The sequence below is a fragment of the Rattus norvegicus genome, chromosome 15 (genome assembly GCF_021556685.1).
Source record: "Rattus norvegicus strain SHRSP/BbbUtx chromosome 15, alternate assembly SHRSP_T2T, whole genome shotgun sequence".
Lineage (NCBI taxonomy): Eukaryota > Metazoa > Chordata > Mammalia > Rodentia > Muridae > Rattus > Rattus norvegicus.
Genome location: NC_141548.1, coordinates 40,889,986 through 40,905,696, shown reverse-complemented (window position 1 = coordinate 40,905,696; position 15,711 = coordinate 40,889,986). Strand labels below are relative to the sequence as shown.

General features: G+C 44.1%; 1 protein-coding gene across 1 annotated transcript; it reads right to left on the bottom strand.

Moving 5' to 3' along the window:
* Positions 1-10,635: 10,635 nt before the first annotated feature.
* On the bottom strand, positions 10,636-15,507 carry Defb43 (defensin beta 43). The gene is given in 2 exon segments (NM_001037528.2): positions 10,636-10,946; positions 15,330-15,507. Coding segments are annotated over 2 exon segments (213 nt in total). The 5' UTR covers positions 15,388-15,507; the 3' UTR covers positions 10,636-10,791.
* Positions 15,508-15,711: the final 204 nt, after the last annotated feature.

The window sequence follows — 15,711 nt, the reverse complement described above, 5'->3', positions numbered from 1 at the left end:
GGATGACATTTGACATTTAGTTCCTTGAGATGTAAATTATTTGCCGATAAACACAGTATTTCCACAAAGAATTAGACAGTAGGAAAGATACTTCCTCATACCTATTGCATGCATTACTTTCAAATTTTTATTTTTTTAATTTTATGTGTGTGAAATGAAATCTACACAGAGAAGCCCTGTCTTGAAAAGCTGCATAAAAAAAGAAGTGGGCTCAGTAAGGTTACCAAATAATAAGTCAGCATACAAAACTCAACGGTATTTATTACTTTTTATTTTATTGCATTTATGTTACTTTCACGTGAGTGCCCATAAGCACCGTTGTACGTGTGTGGAGGTCAGAGGACAACGTGTGAGAGTTGGCTTTCTCCTTTTATTCTTTTTAAAGGATTTATTTTGTTTTATTTGTGTGTGTACATATGTGTTTATGTATGTGTATGTATATATGTGTGTGTGTGTGTGTGTGTGTGTGTGTGTGTGTGCGCACGTGGGGCAGCACAGGATCTCCTAGAGCTGCAGTTCCAGGCAGTTGTAAATCATCTGGTGTGAGTGCTGGGAATTGAGCTCAGGTCCATTAAAAGGACAGCAAGAGCTCTTAGCGACAGAGCGAGCCGCCTCTCCAGCCCCTGGTTCTCTCCTTTCACCACGTGAAGAAACAGAAGCTATGCTGTCAGGTGTGGCACAAGCTCCTTACCCACTGAGCAGTCTTCCTGGCTCTATTTATGTCACTTGAGTCTTTCATAATGTGTAGTGACAATTACTAACATTTAATTGTTGCCTCTGTGGTTTCTCTGCCCTGGAAATCATGCTCCCATGGGTCCTTTTGCTTTTGCGTTTTCTGGTTTGTTTGTTTTTGTTTTTGTTCTTTTGTGGGGAGGAAAAGGGAGCTCAAATCTGAAATGTTCTCCAAAACCTTATTTGTTGCAAACGTGGTCTTCAACACAATGGTTTTAGAGGAGCAATTAGATGAGGAGATGGTGAGGGCTTTGACTTCATCAGTGGGTCAGCCCAACACAGGCTCCTGACTTGATAAGCTTTGGGCCCCAGCTGAAGGGAGCCAGATCTGACTGACCACTCACCAAGGACTTCATGCTACCCCGACTTCTTCCTGGAAACACCTCCTTACTCCAAGGTCCGCAGATTGCTATTACACGCTCCCTGCCCCGGTGTCCTACCAGGGGAACAGCAGAAGCAAGGATCTGCATGACTGAGGACTGAAATCTCTCCTGTGTGAGCCAAGATAAACACTTCTTCCTCTAAGGGGCGTCCTCAGGGATGTCGCCATGGCAAGGAAAACTAATAAGTTAATATGAGTATCTTCAATGTCTGAGACCCAGTTTCGAAAAGTAGATTAGAAAGCTGGAAAGGAAAAAATACCCATGAGTTTGCACAGGATGTTGACTTGCTAGAACTCTAAATGAACTAAAAAATGAAAGTGCATTAAGTAAGAGTTTACTAGGTTTAGAGTTAGCGAGTAGAGAGCTCTTAAGCTTCCATGATCTACTGACCCAACGTAAAATCAGGCCTGTTATGTAGTTCAAGCAATCTCCAGCCCAACTACTTTTAAACACTAATGCTTAATTGGAAGTCTAGAGCTAAAACGGCCAAAGGTTAGACCACTGTCTTGGTTAAACAGTAAGACTATTGGACAACAGCAACTGAAAGAACATCCTTAGGAACACACCACACCCATGTCCACCCACCAGTCTGCCTAGTGTCTAGTAGTTAGTATAGAAGTCAAATGGCGTTCTATGAAGTGTCTAGAGCCATCTGCCCTTGGGCTACACATTTAAAAGGTGCAATTCAGAAAAGCTGAAGGAGCGAGAGGCATTTGTCAACACTAGGCAAAGGAAACTACTAAAGGTCAGATAGAAATCTACTCTAATGGAGGAGTAGAATTGTCCCAGGAGGCTAAACGTAGTGTCAACACTATGATACTACAAAAAATAAGCTTCCTCACTCTAAAAAGATGTGTGTGTGTGTGTGTGTGTGTGTGTATGAGTTATTCAGACATCAAAAAGAAATCTAAACGACCAGTAACTTTCTGAAAAGTGTTCAGTCTTTTTTTTAAAATTTACTTATTATATATACGTACACTGTAGTTGTCTTCAGACGCACCAGAAGAGGGCTGATATCAGATCTCATTACAGACGGTTATGAGTCATCATGTGATTGCTGGGATTTGAACTCAGGACTTCTGGAAGAGCAGCCAGTTCTCTTAACCACTGAGCCATCTCTCAAGCTCAGTGTTCAGTCTTTTTGTCTGTCGGAAAGATAGAAAATCAAAACTATATTCCAGGAACCGGAGAGACAGTTCATCCGCTACCGGCAGTGCTCTTACCGAGGAACTGAGTTCAACTCTCAGCATTCTCGGTGGCTCACCTTGGTAATTCTGGTTCTATAGGGTCCGGCTCCCTCTTCTGGCTTCCACGGGCTCCTTTATGTACGTGGTGCATATAAGCACTCGCAAGCATAACACACATTCACACACACACACACACACACACACACACACACACACACACACACACACACATTTTTCTTAAAATTATAAAAATGTCTCTAGATTCCATTTCACTTGTGGCTATCATTAAGCAGTCACACAGCAGTGGGGGGTGGAGCCACGGGGGCAAGCCACATCTGAGTGCTTGGTCCCTGAGAGGAGGCAGCACCGGACTCTCAGGATGATGGCCCAGCTTCAGGCACTGGTGTGGCGGACACTACATACCCTGTTCCGCTAGCACTGAGCGTTCATCTCAGTGTTGCGCATGCGCTCTGGCACCTGAAGCTGGAGTTGGTGGCTCCCCAAGTTTCTGGCCGACCGTGGGAACCCTTTACCCAGTCCACACCCGCACCCGCACCCGCACCCGCACCCGCACCCGCACCCGCACCCGCACCCGCACCCTCACCCGTACATGGACACCCGAGCCGGCTGAGGTGTACACCAGGCTGCGCTGGTTCGCGGATGACCGGACACCGCACAAACTGTCGGTGCGCACAGATCTGTTGATGACTGAGCTGGAACACAGCCTCTAGACGTGGCGAACATCATGTCGTGGTGTGTGGCCATGGGGATCTCCTACCTCAGCGTCTAAGATCGCCAAGGTATGTTCGGGAGAAATAATTTCAGACTGATGGAAGAAATTTCAAAACGACAACAGGAACTTTTGAGCTTAGATTGTTCCAGATCCTCAGCAGAGTTGTGACAGCCACCCAGGACGAATGTGTTTGAGCTTGCCTCATTCCAGAACCGAATTTATTAACGAAGTGTGATTCTGTGGACAGCCCATTAGGCTCTCCCCGTGGCAAATCAGACTGGCTGAGATCGTCTTCTTGCCCCCTCACCTGAACATCGGTTATGAGGACTTCTAGTTCTCTCTCAGTGTGCAGCGAGTGAATGCGTCTGGGAAAGTAGTGATCCCTGTTGATTCAATTTGATTCCGGCTTTTGCAACACAGGATCCAAGTGACGCGGATGTTTACAAAGTACCTACAAAACTCTGTGCACACCTAGTTCGTATTCCTTATAATTTATCGAAAGACACAAAAAGTGTCTTACTCGAGAGTGCACATTTGTGTTTGGAAAGAAACAGGAGGAAGCACATAGAGAGTTGGAGGGTTTGGACTTTATTCTGAAACCGGTTATGGGTTGCTTCTTCAAACTGACTGGGTATCGCTTGGAGTTTGAAAGCTGCTTAAGCTGAATGCTTAACCTGTTTCTGACAAGAAAATGCTACAATATTCATGAAAAGTGTCAAATAAATTGTGCATGTCTATAATTCACTCCTTGAATGTATGTTAATTAACTCCTCCCTCCTTTTTTCTTTCTCCTCCCTCCTTTTGATGGTTCCATTCTTAGAATCAGTGATGTTTTTTGTGATGTTTGGTATGAGTGGAGATTTGGAAAACATGGAAACATTGTGTACAGCAGGGTTTTATGATTAAGGAATAAAATGTATTGAATTGGCTGTGTTAATATTATATTTATTTTAAACAGAGATTGCAGAAGGACTATTTATTTGTTTATTTGACAGAAACTGAAATTTTTAGATAGCACGTTCTTTACTGGAGTGTATTCTTATTTTCACCAGGTAAACATCTGCAGTCTTACATAGTATGCTTCTTATTTATATCAAGAAAGTCAGCTTTACCTTTGCCAGAATTGTCAAATTCCACGGTAATTAAAAGTCGAATTTTTCACTGAATATAGAAATAGTAACAAAATTTTAAGTTATTTAAGAATGACTCAAATCATTCTTATAAAGCGGGAAATCGAAAGGTCGGAAGTGTGGCTTGCCTAAGCACACAGCGTCTGCTTTCTAACCCAAGACTTAGCTGTGGGCAGCTTTGTACACACAGCTTTCATCGAAAACCGGGACTTACCAGAGGTCACCCTTCAACTCTGGTTAATCGGAAATACCTTTAACGAAGGAGACGCTATGATGGTTTGAAGGAAAACCCAGGGCAGTTGTGAACTGATCAAAGCTATGGAAAAGGAGATAGTGAAAAGAATTTTCTTGAGGCTTAAAAACATTTATTATAGGGGCTGGGGATTTAGCTCAGTGGTAGAGCGCTTACCTAGGAAGCGCAAGGCCCTGGGTTCGGTCCCCAGCTCCGAAAAAAAGAACCAAAAAAACCATTTATTATAAAAAATTAACAAAATTTATGAAAATTAGAAGGTTCAGAGAAATAGAAATCAAGAGACCTTAATTACATTTTGATGACAATCCTTCCAATATTTTTTTATTTAAAAAATGCATGATACTATGTCAGTTGAATGAAAAATAAAGGTTCTTTTAAACAAGAAAGAAAGATATCAAACAACGAATGCTGGCAAAGTTGTAAAAGAAAAAGAAAGAAACTTTTATACACTGCTAGCGATAATAAACTTATGCAGCTGCTATGGAAATCGGGCCAGAGGTCTGGAAAAAACACTAAATATGGAATGACTGTGTGGTCCCGCTGGCTCCCTCCTGGGTCTGTATCTGAAGGAATCTCAGTCAGCAACACAAATAGATGTCACACATCTTAGTCTTCTTGCAGAAGGAACCACAAAAGCTACAACAACTGACCCGCAGACCTCCCTAGATGCTCACCGACTGATGAATGGATAAAGGCTGTCTACATCTGCAATGAAACTGTGGATGACCATTAGCGAAAATGAACGTTTGGGTAAGATGGTGGCCTAGAGGCTTGTAGGGAGCTGTATTGGATTTGGGCCTGGCCGTTTTGTGACTGTATAGCTCAGAATGCCTACGTGACTCTTGGCTCCATGGCCACAGATGTTCAACCTTGAAATGACTGCCATAAAGCCTTGAGATTGTTGGACAAAAGCCTCTCCCATGAATTTACGGCACAGGAAGATAACATTCACGGAATACTTCAGCCTGAGTAAATACCAGATGTCTCCTGGGCAAACACTAGATGTCTCCACCGCCTGACCTCATCGTCAGCCTGACCTCTTTGCCTCCTGCTATCACTGCCTATACCCTCATCCCTCCCTCCTTTGTGTTTCACAAAGGTCACTCCCCCTACCTGAAAGCCTTAAAAGCTGTAACGTTCATTCCAATAAATGAGACCTTGACAACAGAACTTTGCTTGGTCTCCTTCTTCTCTTCACCCCCATTGACCCACAGCTAGAAAGCCTCTTCGGGACCCTGAATAACTGGACCCGCTGGACGGGTCAGAGGCTGTCTCTGTGTGTGCTGGTGAAGGAGAGGCACGAACAAGACAAAAGCCTGTCTTACAAAGACAGAGACAGAGGGAGGGCTTCTAACAGCCATGAAAGGAGTGGCAGATACTGGAAATGAGCCGAGAAAATAATGCAGGACAAGGAGAAGCAAGCCAATCTACTTCAGCCAGGTCTGGAAGAGGGAGGGAAACAGAGAGCACTTCTGAAAGGGAAAGCCAATCGAAAGCCATGCGGTTCTGTCCCCATTAGCCACAGCCTCGAAAGCCTTGGATCGGATTGGACAACAATTCTGACTGGTCAGCGGTGGACAGAAAAACTAAGGGTGTCTTGTGAGATAACTGTACAGTAACAACAGGGTCGGGTGGAAGGCCCAGGAGGCTCGATTCAGCCAGCCATTGCTCTGGGAGGACAGTCCAGTGAGACAGCTGTGGTGAGCAAGAGGGCTGCAAGAGGCAGGCAGGCTCCTGACTTGGTCTAGGAGAGAGCTCTGCCCATAGCAGCCAGGAAAAGGTCTCATCAACTGAGAATTACCCTGGAGTTGGAGCCTGAGATCAGTACGCACTAAACATTCTGGACCAACCTATCTGTTGTTCACTGCTCTAATGCCTAAGGGCTCTGAGCTTGGTGTGGGGTACATGAGACCCTGAGCTACATCCTCCCTGCAGGGTGATTATTACCTTGAAAGTGTGAAGACAGCGGTTCTGTCTGCAGAGGTCTCAGTGCTATGGCTGTTTCCCACACAGTCGATACATGTAGACATCCCTTACCTAAAACAGCCATTCCTAGAGGTGAGTCTGAGGAGCCTTCAGAAGGTGAGAGAACCTGCCCAATCCACAGGACGAAACTCCAAGTGTGGCCAGCAGAAGCCTCTGATACACAAAGAAATAGTACTGCCATGAAAAACGTCTCTGGTGGTCACCAGCCTTCCTCACTCAGACTAAGCAACCATAGGAAAGACATGCAAGTTCAACTCCCTCTCCCTGTATGTAACAGCCTAGCACAGAGATGTTAGAGACCTACACAATGAAGCTATGAGAACTGAAAAAATAAATTCAAGGACACATCAGAAGAAAAGAAGAATCCTCAGAATTAATATTGTTAGAAGGTTCATGTTACCAAAGTGTTCTATAGATCCAAGTAAGCCATCGCTCCTCCTCTTCTTCCTTCTCCTCTTCTTTCTATTCTTCCTCCTTTTTCCCCTTTTCTTCTTCCTTCTACTCTTCTCCCCCTTGTTCTTTTTCTTCTCTTCCTCCTTCTTTTCCTCCTCTTCTTTCTCTGCTTCCTTTCACTATGTAGCCTTGGCTGGCCTGGAACCTGCTATGTAGACCAGGCTGGCCTCAAATCCACAGAGATCCATCTGATCTGCTTCCTGCATGCTGGGGTTAAAAGCATACTTCTCCACATCTGGCTGATACTTGTATTCTTTAATGGCTCAAATTCTATTATAGCTGATCCTAGCCTGTTGGCTGCAAGGGACTCAGTAGCCACAACTAGCTCAGAGTCCCAGAGCCCTAACAACCACTTGACTGGGACACCACAGTTGATCTATCTGGCTCTGAGACCCAGGACCAGTCTGCACTGTCAGGGGAAATTTGTTCCAGGCTTCTTGACCAAATGGGTAAAGTTACCAAGTGATGATAGAGAAACAAGACCTGGAAGAGAGGCTGCATCTCCAATACCACATAAACACAGAGGTCATCATTTTAATCCTGAACATTACAACACCTCTGTTGAAAGAAGAAAGGTGATTGGAACAAAATAAAGAAAAACTGAACCAACAAACTAATTCTAGATATATAAATCCCAATGCAGAAATAAAAATAATACATACCACACACATCACACATACACACCACACACACAATAATACACACCACAATACACACACATACATACATACACACACACACACACAAACACACACAGAGAGAGAGAGAGAGAGAGAGAGAGAGAGAGAGAGAGAGAGAGAATTTGTCATTCTAGAAAAACACAAATCCCATAGTGATGTTCCCTAATAAAAATGACCCAGAAGAACACCCAGCCTCCAAATTTTGGACATAGGAGAAGAAGAATACCACAGTAAAGGCACAGAGAATACCTTCAGTGCCAACATAGAGGAAAAATTCCCAAATCCATACTGAGATGCTTATCCAGGTAGAGGCCTATAGAACACCAAGTAGACAAGACCAGAAAAGAAATTTTCTACGACATATTATAGTGAAAACATTGAAAACTGAAGGAGAGAGAGGACCCTACTCTTGCTAAGGTATTAGATAACACTGGACTCCTTAACAGAAACCTTTAGAACCAGAAGGACATATACAAGTGTAGAAAGATTGGATAAGAATGGATTGATTTGCATTCTTCTACATGTTGACCTCCAGTTGAACCAGCACCATTTGTTGAAAATGCTGTCTTTTTCCCACTGGTTGGTTTTAGCTCCTTTGTCAAAGATCAAGCGACCATAGGTGTGTGGGTTCATTTTTGGGTCTTCAATTCCATTGATTCACCTGCCTGTCTCTGTACCAATACCATACATTTTTTAAAATCACTATTGCTCTGTAATACAGCTGGAGGTTAGGGATGATGATTCCGCCCAGAAGTTCTTTTATTGTTGAAACCTTGTAGAAAGATCAAGTCCAAGTGGATCTTGGACCCCCCACAGAAAGCCAAATACACTGAAACTAATGGAAGAGAAAGTGGGCAAGAGCCTTGAATACATAGGCACAGGGGAAAACTTCCTGAACAGAACACCAATGGCTTATGCTCTAAGATTTAGAATCGACAAATGGGACCTCATAAAATTGCAAAGCTTCTGTAAGGCAAAAGACAGTGTCATTAGGACATAATGGCAACCAACAAATTTGGAAAAGATCTTTACCAATCCTACAACCAATAGAGGGTTAATATCCAACATATACAAAGAACTCAAGAAGTTAGACTCCAGAGAATCAAGTAACCCTTTTAAAAAATGGGCTAAAGAGATAAACAAAGAATTCTCAACTGAGGAATGCCAAATGGCTGAGAAGCACATAAAGAAATGTTCAACATCTTTAGTCATAAGTGAAATGCAAATCAAAACAACCCTGAGATTTCAGCTCACACCAGTGAGAATGGCTAAGATCAAAAACTCAGGTGACAGCAGATGCTGGCGAGGATGCGGAGAAAGAGGAACACTCCTCCATTGTTGGTGGGATTGCAAGCTAGTACAACCATTCTGGAAATCAGTCTGGAGGTTCCTCAGAAAATTGGACATTGAATTACCTGAGGACACAGCTATACCTCTCTTGGGCATATACCCAAAAGATGCTCCAACATATAACAAAGACACATGCTCCACTGTGTTCATAGCAGCCTTATTTATAATAGCCCGAAGCTGGAAAGAACCCAGATGGCCTTCAACAGAGGAATGGATACAGAAAACGTGGTACATCTACACAATGGAATAATATACAGCTATTAAAAACAATGTCTTCATGAAATTCTTAGGCAAATGGATGGAACTTGAAAATATCATCCTCAGTGAGGTAACCTAATGACAAAAGAACACACATAGTATGCACTCACTGATAAGTGGATATTAGCTCAAAAGCTTGGAATACCCAAGATACAATTCACAAACCACATGAAGCTCAAGAAGAAGGAAGACCAAAATGTGAATGTTTCAGACCTTCTTAGAAAGGGGAACAAAAATACTCACAGGAGGAGATATGGAGACAAAGTGTGGAGCAGAGACTGAAAGCCCATCCAGAGACTGCCGCACATGGGTGTGCATATACAGCCACCAAACCCAGACAATATAGTGGGTGACAAGAAGTGCTTGCTGACAGGAGCCTGATCTACCTGTCTGCTGAGAGGCTCTGCCAGAGCCTTAAAAATACAGAGGTGGGGCTGGAGAGATGGCTCAGTGGTTAGGAGCACTGACTGCTCTTCCCTAGGTCCTGAGTTCAAATCCCAGCAACCACATGGTGGCCCACAACCATCTGCAATGATATCTGATGACCTCATCTGGTGTGTCTGAAGAAGGCGACAGTGTACTCACATACATAAAATAAATAAATCTTTTTTAAAAAAAATACAGAGGTGGATGCTCCCAGCCAACCATTCAACTGAGCACAGGGTTCCCAGTGGAAAAGCTAGAGGAAGGAATGAAGTACTTTGCAACCCCATAAGAAGAACACAATATCAACCAACCAGATACTGCCCCCCCACACACACGTAAAACCAGAGCTCAGAGCTCCCAGGGACTAAACCACCATCCCAACAGATTACAGGGATGGACCTATGGCTCCATCTGCATATGTAGCAGAGGATGGCCTTGCCCAGCATCGAAGGGAAGAGAGGTCTTTGTTCCTGTCAAGGCCCAGTGTCCCAGGTGGGAGGGAATCAGTGGGTGGGTGAGGGAGCACCCTCTAGAAGTAGGGGGGTGGGTAGGATAGCGGGTTTCTGGAGGGGAAACCGGGAAATGGGATAATATTTAAAATGTAAATAAAATGCAATTAAAAAATAAATACTAAAGTGGTGAGAAATGATATCACACACAATTTGAAAATATATTTTCTGTTAAATAAAGCAAGTTCATTTCTTTCAGGAAAAAAGAAAGATTGGGTATTACATTCTAATTTATGTAATCATCTTAATAGCTCATTACATTTAAATGGTGAATAATTTACCCAAGACCAGAAATTTTCCTTTTAAATTTTAAAATAATTTAAAACATATTTGTTGACAACTTTGTGTGTGTGTGTGTGTGTATAATACATGTTGGTCAGGTCCACCCTACTCCTTTATCTCTCCTCTTCTGCTGAGCCCTTTGCATTCTTCCTACCTTTCTCCTCCTCCTCCTTTTAACAACCCACATTGCCAAGGCCAATCTTGCATGTATGGAGGATGTGGTTAAAAACACAATCTGCTGAAAGTTATACACATGAAAACAGACTCACAGTGTGATAAGACATGTATTTGTGTGCACGTGACCATCTAAGCATGAAATTATCATGAAATCCTTTCTACTCGTCACACCGTTTATCCGCAGGTAGACAAGGAACTTTTGTACACTCTGGGTGCCTTTCCCTGGCATCTAAGAAGAGGGAGCTCAGTGTGTCACCACATAATCTTCTTCTTGGCTTCTCTCTTCTTCACCCGACAGCAGATGGTCCAGTCCGCACAGTATCTGATGGCGTATTCGTTGGCTTTGCACTTCATCCTGCAGTGGCGGTACTCGGAAAAACACTCCTGATTCGCCAGGAAGCTTCTGGCTTTGAAAAGAGAAGACAAATACATTTCACTGTATTTGCTTATTTGTTATTATTTTTGCGGGGCAGAGGTTGGTTATTATTTTTTAAAGGATTCGTTTTTACTACTTTAACTTTGTGTATGGCAGCTTGGTCTTCGTGTGGGTCCCTAACAACTGGAGCAGAGGCTGTCTCTGACTCTGTTGCTTTCCTTCAGATCCCCTTCCCTGACTGGGCTTCCTTGTCTGGCTTCAGGAGGAGAGGATGCACTTAATCCTGCTGTGACTTGATGTCTTAGGGCAGGTTGATACCCATGGGGAGCCTCCCTTTCTCTGAGGAGAAGGGAAGAGGGGCTTGTGAGGGTGGGACTAGGAGAAGGGGGGTTGCCATCAGGATATAAAGTGAATAAATAATCAATGAAAAATTGTGTGTGTGTGTGTGTGTGTGTGTGTGTGTGTGTGTGTGTGTGTGTGTTGTAGGATCAGTCTATGTGCTTGATCACAGATGAGTGGTTAAAGAAAAGAATCAGTATAAAGAAGGATGGGAAGATGTCATTTGCAGGAAATGAAAAGACCGTCAGGTTAAGCAAAACCACCCAGACCAAAGAGAAAGCAATGAATGCCCCCCCCCCTTCTTCCTCCTTTGGAGTTTGAAACAGAATCTCACTATGTAGGCTTGAATGGCCAGGTACTTATCATGTAGGCCAGGTTATCTCTGAACTTATGGCAATCCTCCTGGCTCAGCCTCCGAAGTGGTGAGATTGCAAGTGTGTCACTATGCTCAGCCTTGCATGTTTTCTGTCATAAGTGGAAGCTGGAATAAATGAAAACATCTAAGCACGATACAGACTATCAAAGAAGTGAAGCGGGAGGAAGGTCAGGGGGTGGAGATTCAGGAAGGGGAGGATGCTGGTGCTGGGATGGGGCTTTGGGGCACAGTTGGAAGCAGCTGGCCTTTTTTTTAGTTTAAGTGACTGTTACTCCCTTGGCTTTCCTACTTGCCCTGGCTAGGAATTTTAGTCCTGGGTTAGCACAAACTGTGAGTAAGCATCTCTGTCTCTGATCTCAGAAGTCTTCAAGTTTTCATGTTGAATATTATGGGCTTGCTGTATGCAGGCTTTACTGTTTTGTGGTGTGTTCTTTTCACACACAATCCGTTGGGAGATTTTACTGTAAGAAGGACATTGAATTTTGTCAAATGCCTTTTCTCCATCTACCAAGAAGGATTCTGTCCTTCACTCCGGTACTGTGGCTTGTCACGCCTATTCGTTTGTTCATGTTGAGTCCCCGGATATGTAATGGAATACTGTATTATAGATACTGTAATATAGTATTTCCACCAAAGGAAGCAATGCTTCACAGAGACCACACAGGTGCACGTCACGAATGTGATGTGAGGTAACATTTTTGCATACAGAAAAAGCACATAAACACAGTTCCATTTACACGAAGTCTAGAGCAGAATGACTAAAGTAGGTGACAGCTTAGAGACACACATGCTCAGGGGGCAATGCCCTCATCTATCCTTGGCAGTACAGTCCTGTTTTGTCTGGCTGTTCTTCTTCAAGATGCCCTACACATAAACATGCCCAGGCTAATCCAGAAGCACTGTCTGTAACTCCCCACCAGAGATTAGTTTGGGGACCTTCCTTGCTGACACAGAGAGGAATGCCTTTCTCCTCATCTGTCGTCATTTAGGATGTATGACATATTATACAGAAATGACAGAGGGTCGTGAGTCACCATGGAGTTGCTGGGAGTCAAACCACTGCGTCTCTTCAGCACAGTGGAACGGTTTTCAGTAACAGAAGGAATGGTGAACTGAGGCAGAGACGGAGCTTAGAAACATTGTTCTGAGTAGAAGAAGGCAGACCAGAGGGCCAGAGGTTGTATTGCTGTGTCTATATCCAAGGTGCAGAGCGGGGGAGACTTCCAGGGCATCAGGAGAGGGAGAAGGAAGTGAATGTCTGTGGAATGTAGAGTGGCAATGGCTGCATAACTTACAAATACACTGAAACTACTTAAGGACAAAACTTTTTGAAAAGAGGAAATTATCTCTTAGTAAAAATATAGAGCAACACCAATGGTTGGGGGAACCCTTACTTGTAGCTAGTGTGCGTTCAAAAAGACAAATCAACAGATGATAAATGAAAACCCAGGGACAGGTATTTGTTATAGAATACTGGTAGATTTTTAAACTTAAATTTGGAAGATTAAATTGATTATTTAGCATTTGGCTAATGATTAAGGTGAAACTGTTGTTGATTGCCCACCAGAACTCGATGGTAAGACCCTGACAATACCATGTGCCTTCATCACAGGACATAGAACATCAGGCTGGAACAGTGATGAAGCTTCCTCCCACTGCCTCACCCTCTCACAGTGCAGAGAGGTTTGTCAGCAACAGTTGTCCTCAGCCATAAGCTCTGTGTACAATACAGACTAAGCCCCCTGGTGCAATAGCAGCAACTCTGCCACACAGACAACCACTTTCAAATGGGATTTGATCTTGACTCAGAATGATTGATCCTGTGAGCACATCTGGTGCTGCAAACCTGGTCAAAAGCCAGTGGCTGGGGAGGTCATAGGCCCTAGTGGAAGGCTGCTGTTGTTTTGCTAATGGACATGAAGGACTCATCAATACCCACTAAGTAGCGGCTTAGGCCCATAGATCAGGGCTGCTGTCAGAGCCTGGCAGAGGAACTTCCCTCTGCACTGGGCCGATATCAGTGACTGCAACGATGGTCACAGTAAAGAGAATAATGACAGTGGGATCAATTGCCCCACCTCCGCCCAGGGCCCAGGGATCATTGTGGATGGGGGCAAGGATTGTGTGTGTGTATGTGTGTGTGTGTGTGAGAGAGAGAGACAGAGACAGAGACAGAGACAGAGACGGGACACTGAATTCTGGGTCTGGCATGATGACCTCCCAGCACCTATGATGACCTGCACAAGACTCCTATGGGGGCCCATCAATATCCTGTCATGGAAGGGTGGGGCTACTGGGTCACACCCCTTCCTGCATATTAACACTCAGCTAGGAGGGAGAAACATTTTCTTCAGTGGTGTAACCACTGGTAATTCCCCCATGTTTTTGCAAATGAACTCTGGCACATGCTTCAAATACTTCTATAAACAACTCTAATGGGACTTACTGGAACATGCATGTGTGTGCATGTGTGCGTGCGCACACGCGTGTACACACACACACACACACACACACACACACACACACACACACACATGAAAGGAAGGAAGGAAGAGAGAAAGACCAAAAAGCCCCAAACAAACCATAAACAGAGACCACTATAGAAAACCACAACCAATCAGAACACAGAATCGTGGAGTCTAGTCCCAAGAGACAAAGCACTCCTGCACCTCAGGCGCAGGAGACGCCGTGGAGGATGGGAGGGGAAGGGTCTAAGAGCCAGAGGAGCAGGGGTTTTGCTTTGAAATTGTGTCTCCTAATGTCAGACATCACACCCACAAAGTCTCACTGACATGACTGCCTAGACCTGAGCTGAACGAGGGTGACAGTAACAGATGTGATAAGTGTAGGGGGGAAAGCCCGTGAGAGACCGCTACACAACGAGCTACAGGCAACCCAGGAGTGCCGAGAGTGGGAGAAACTTCCCCGGGAGGAGCACATGCTTGGTTATCCAGTACCGAACTGTCAGCCCTGAAAGCATGCCTACAAGTAACATTAGACAGACTGAGCAGGCGGTTATATTTACCAATATGTGTATATATATTTACACACTCCTATACGCATGTAACAATTAATTTAAAAAAAAAGAAGCTACAAATTTGAACAAGGAGAGGTATATGGGAGGGTTTGAGGGAGAAAAGGGAGGGAGAAAATGATGTAATTACATTATTATCCAGAACAAAACAAAAACCCCAAACCCAAAGGAATTCCCCATACTAAACAAACAAAACAAAACCAAAACAATTCCCAGAACAAAACGAAACAGCCCATGCAGGCAGAGGTAGGAGGAGGCTGACTAGCAAGAGGAAAGGGACTTTGAGGAAGGAGATGGGGCAAGACAAGGAATTGAATATAAGCAAAATCACAATGAAACCCATTATTATGTAAAATTAATATATGCTGATAAACATTAAAAATGAATTCAGGTGAAGCCATTGTTCCTACCTAATACAATGCCCACACAGATTAAGTAAAACCATATGAGTTTCAACCAACTTTAAAGAAACACATAACACAAGCCTTTGCCTCCTGCTGGCAGCATCCTGTGACCCAGGACAATGGCAGATGTGTCCCTTCTCCCTTCTTCTACCTTCTTCTAATTGCCCAGTTTCCTTTTCTGGACTCCTCAAATTTCTTACATACCGTGTGTCTCCTACACCTCTGCTGTCATACCCCTGGAATGAAAAGCCTTTGTCTTACCCAGAGGAAGTATGGATAACAAGGTGAGGACCCCCAGGATTGAAAGCAGCAGCCTCATAGCGGAGGAGGGATGCTGAGAACCAGAGGCTGAAATGAGGAGAGCCTCTCTGTGGATGTGGCCCAGGAATGGTAAGTTGCTGCATGGTTATTGAACCTTTCAATAGCTAGAACATTTCTGGGTTCCAATGAGGCTTTGTACCAGGAGGTTGCATGCAATGGAGATGACTGTCCCTCACTTTAAGCATGTTTATGAAATGCTGGCTGGGTGTGGGCTCTGGTAAACACAGAGCAAGGAGGGGAGCAACAGTCCTGAGAAGGTGGGGAGACATGCAGCTAACAATCTGTGTCCCTCATGGTTTCTGGAGCTATGACAGTTAAGGCC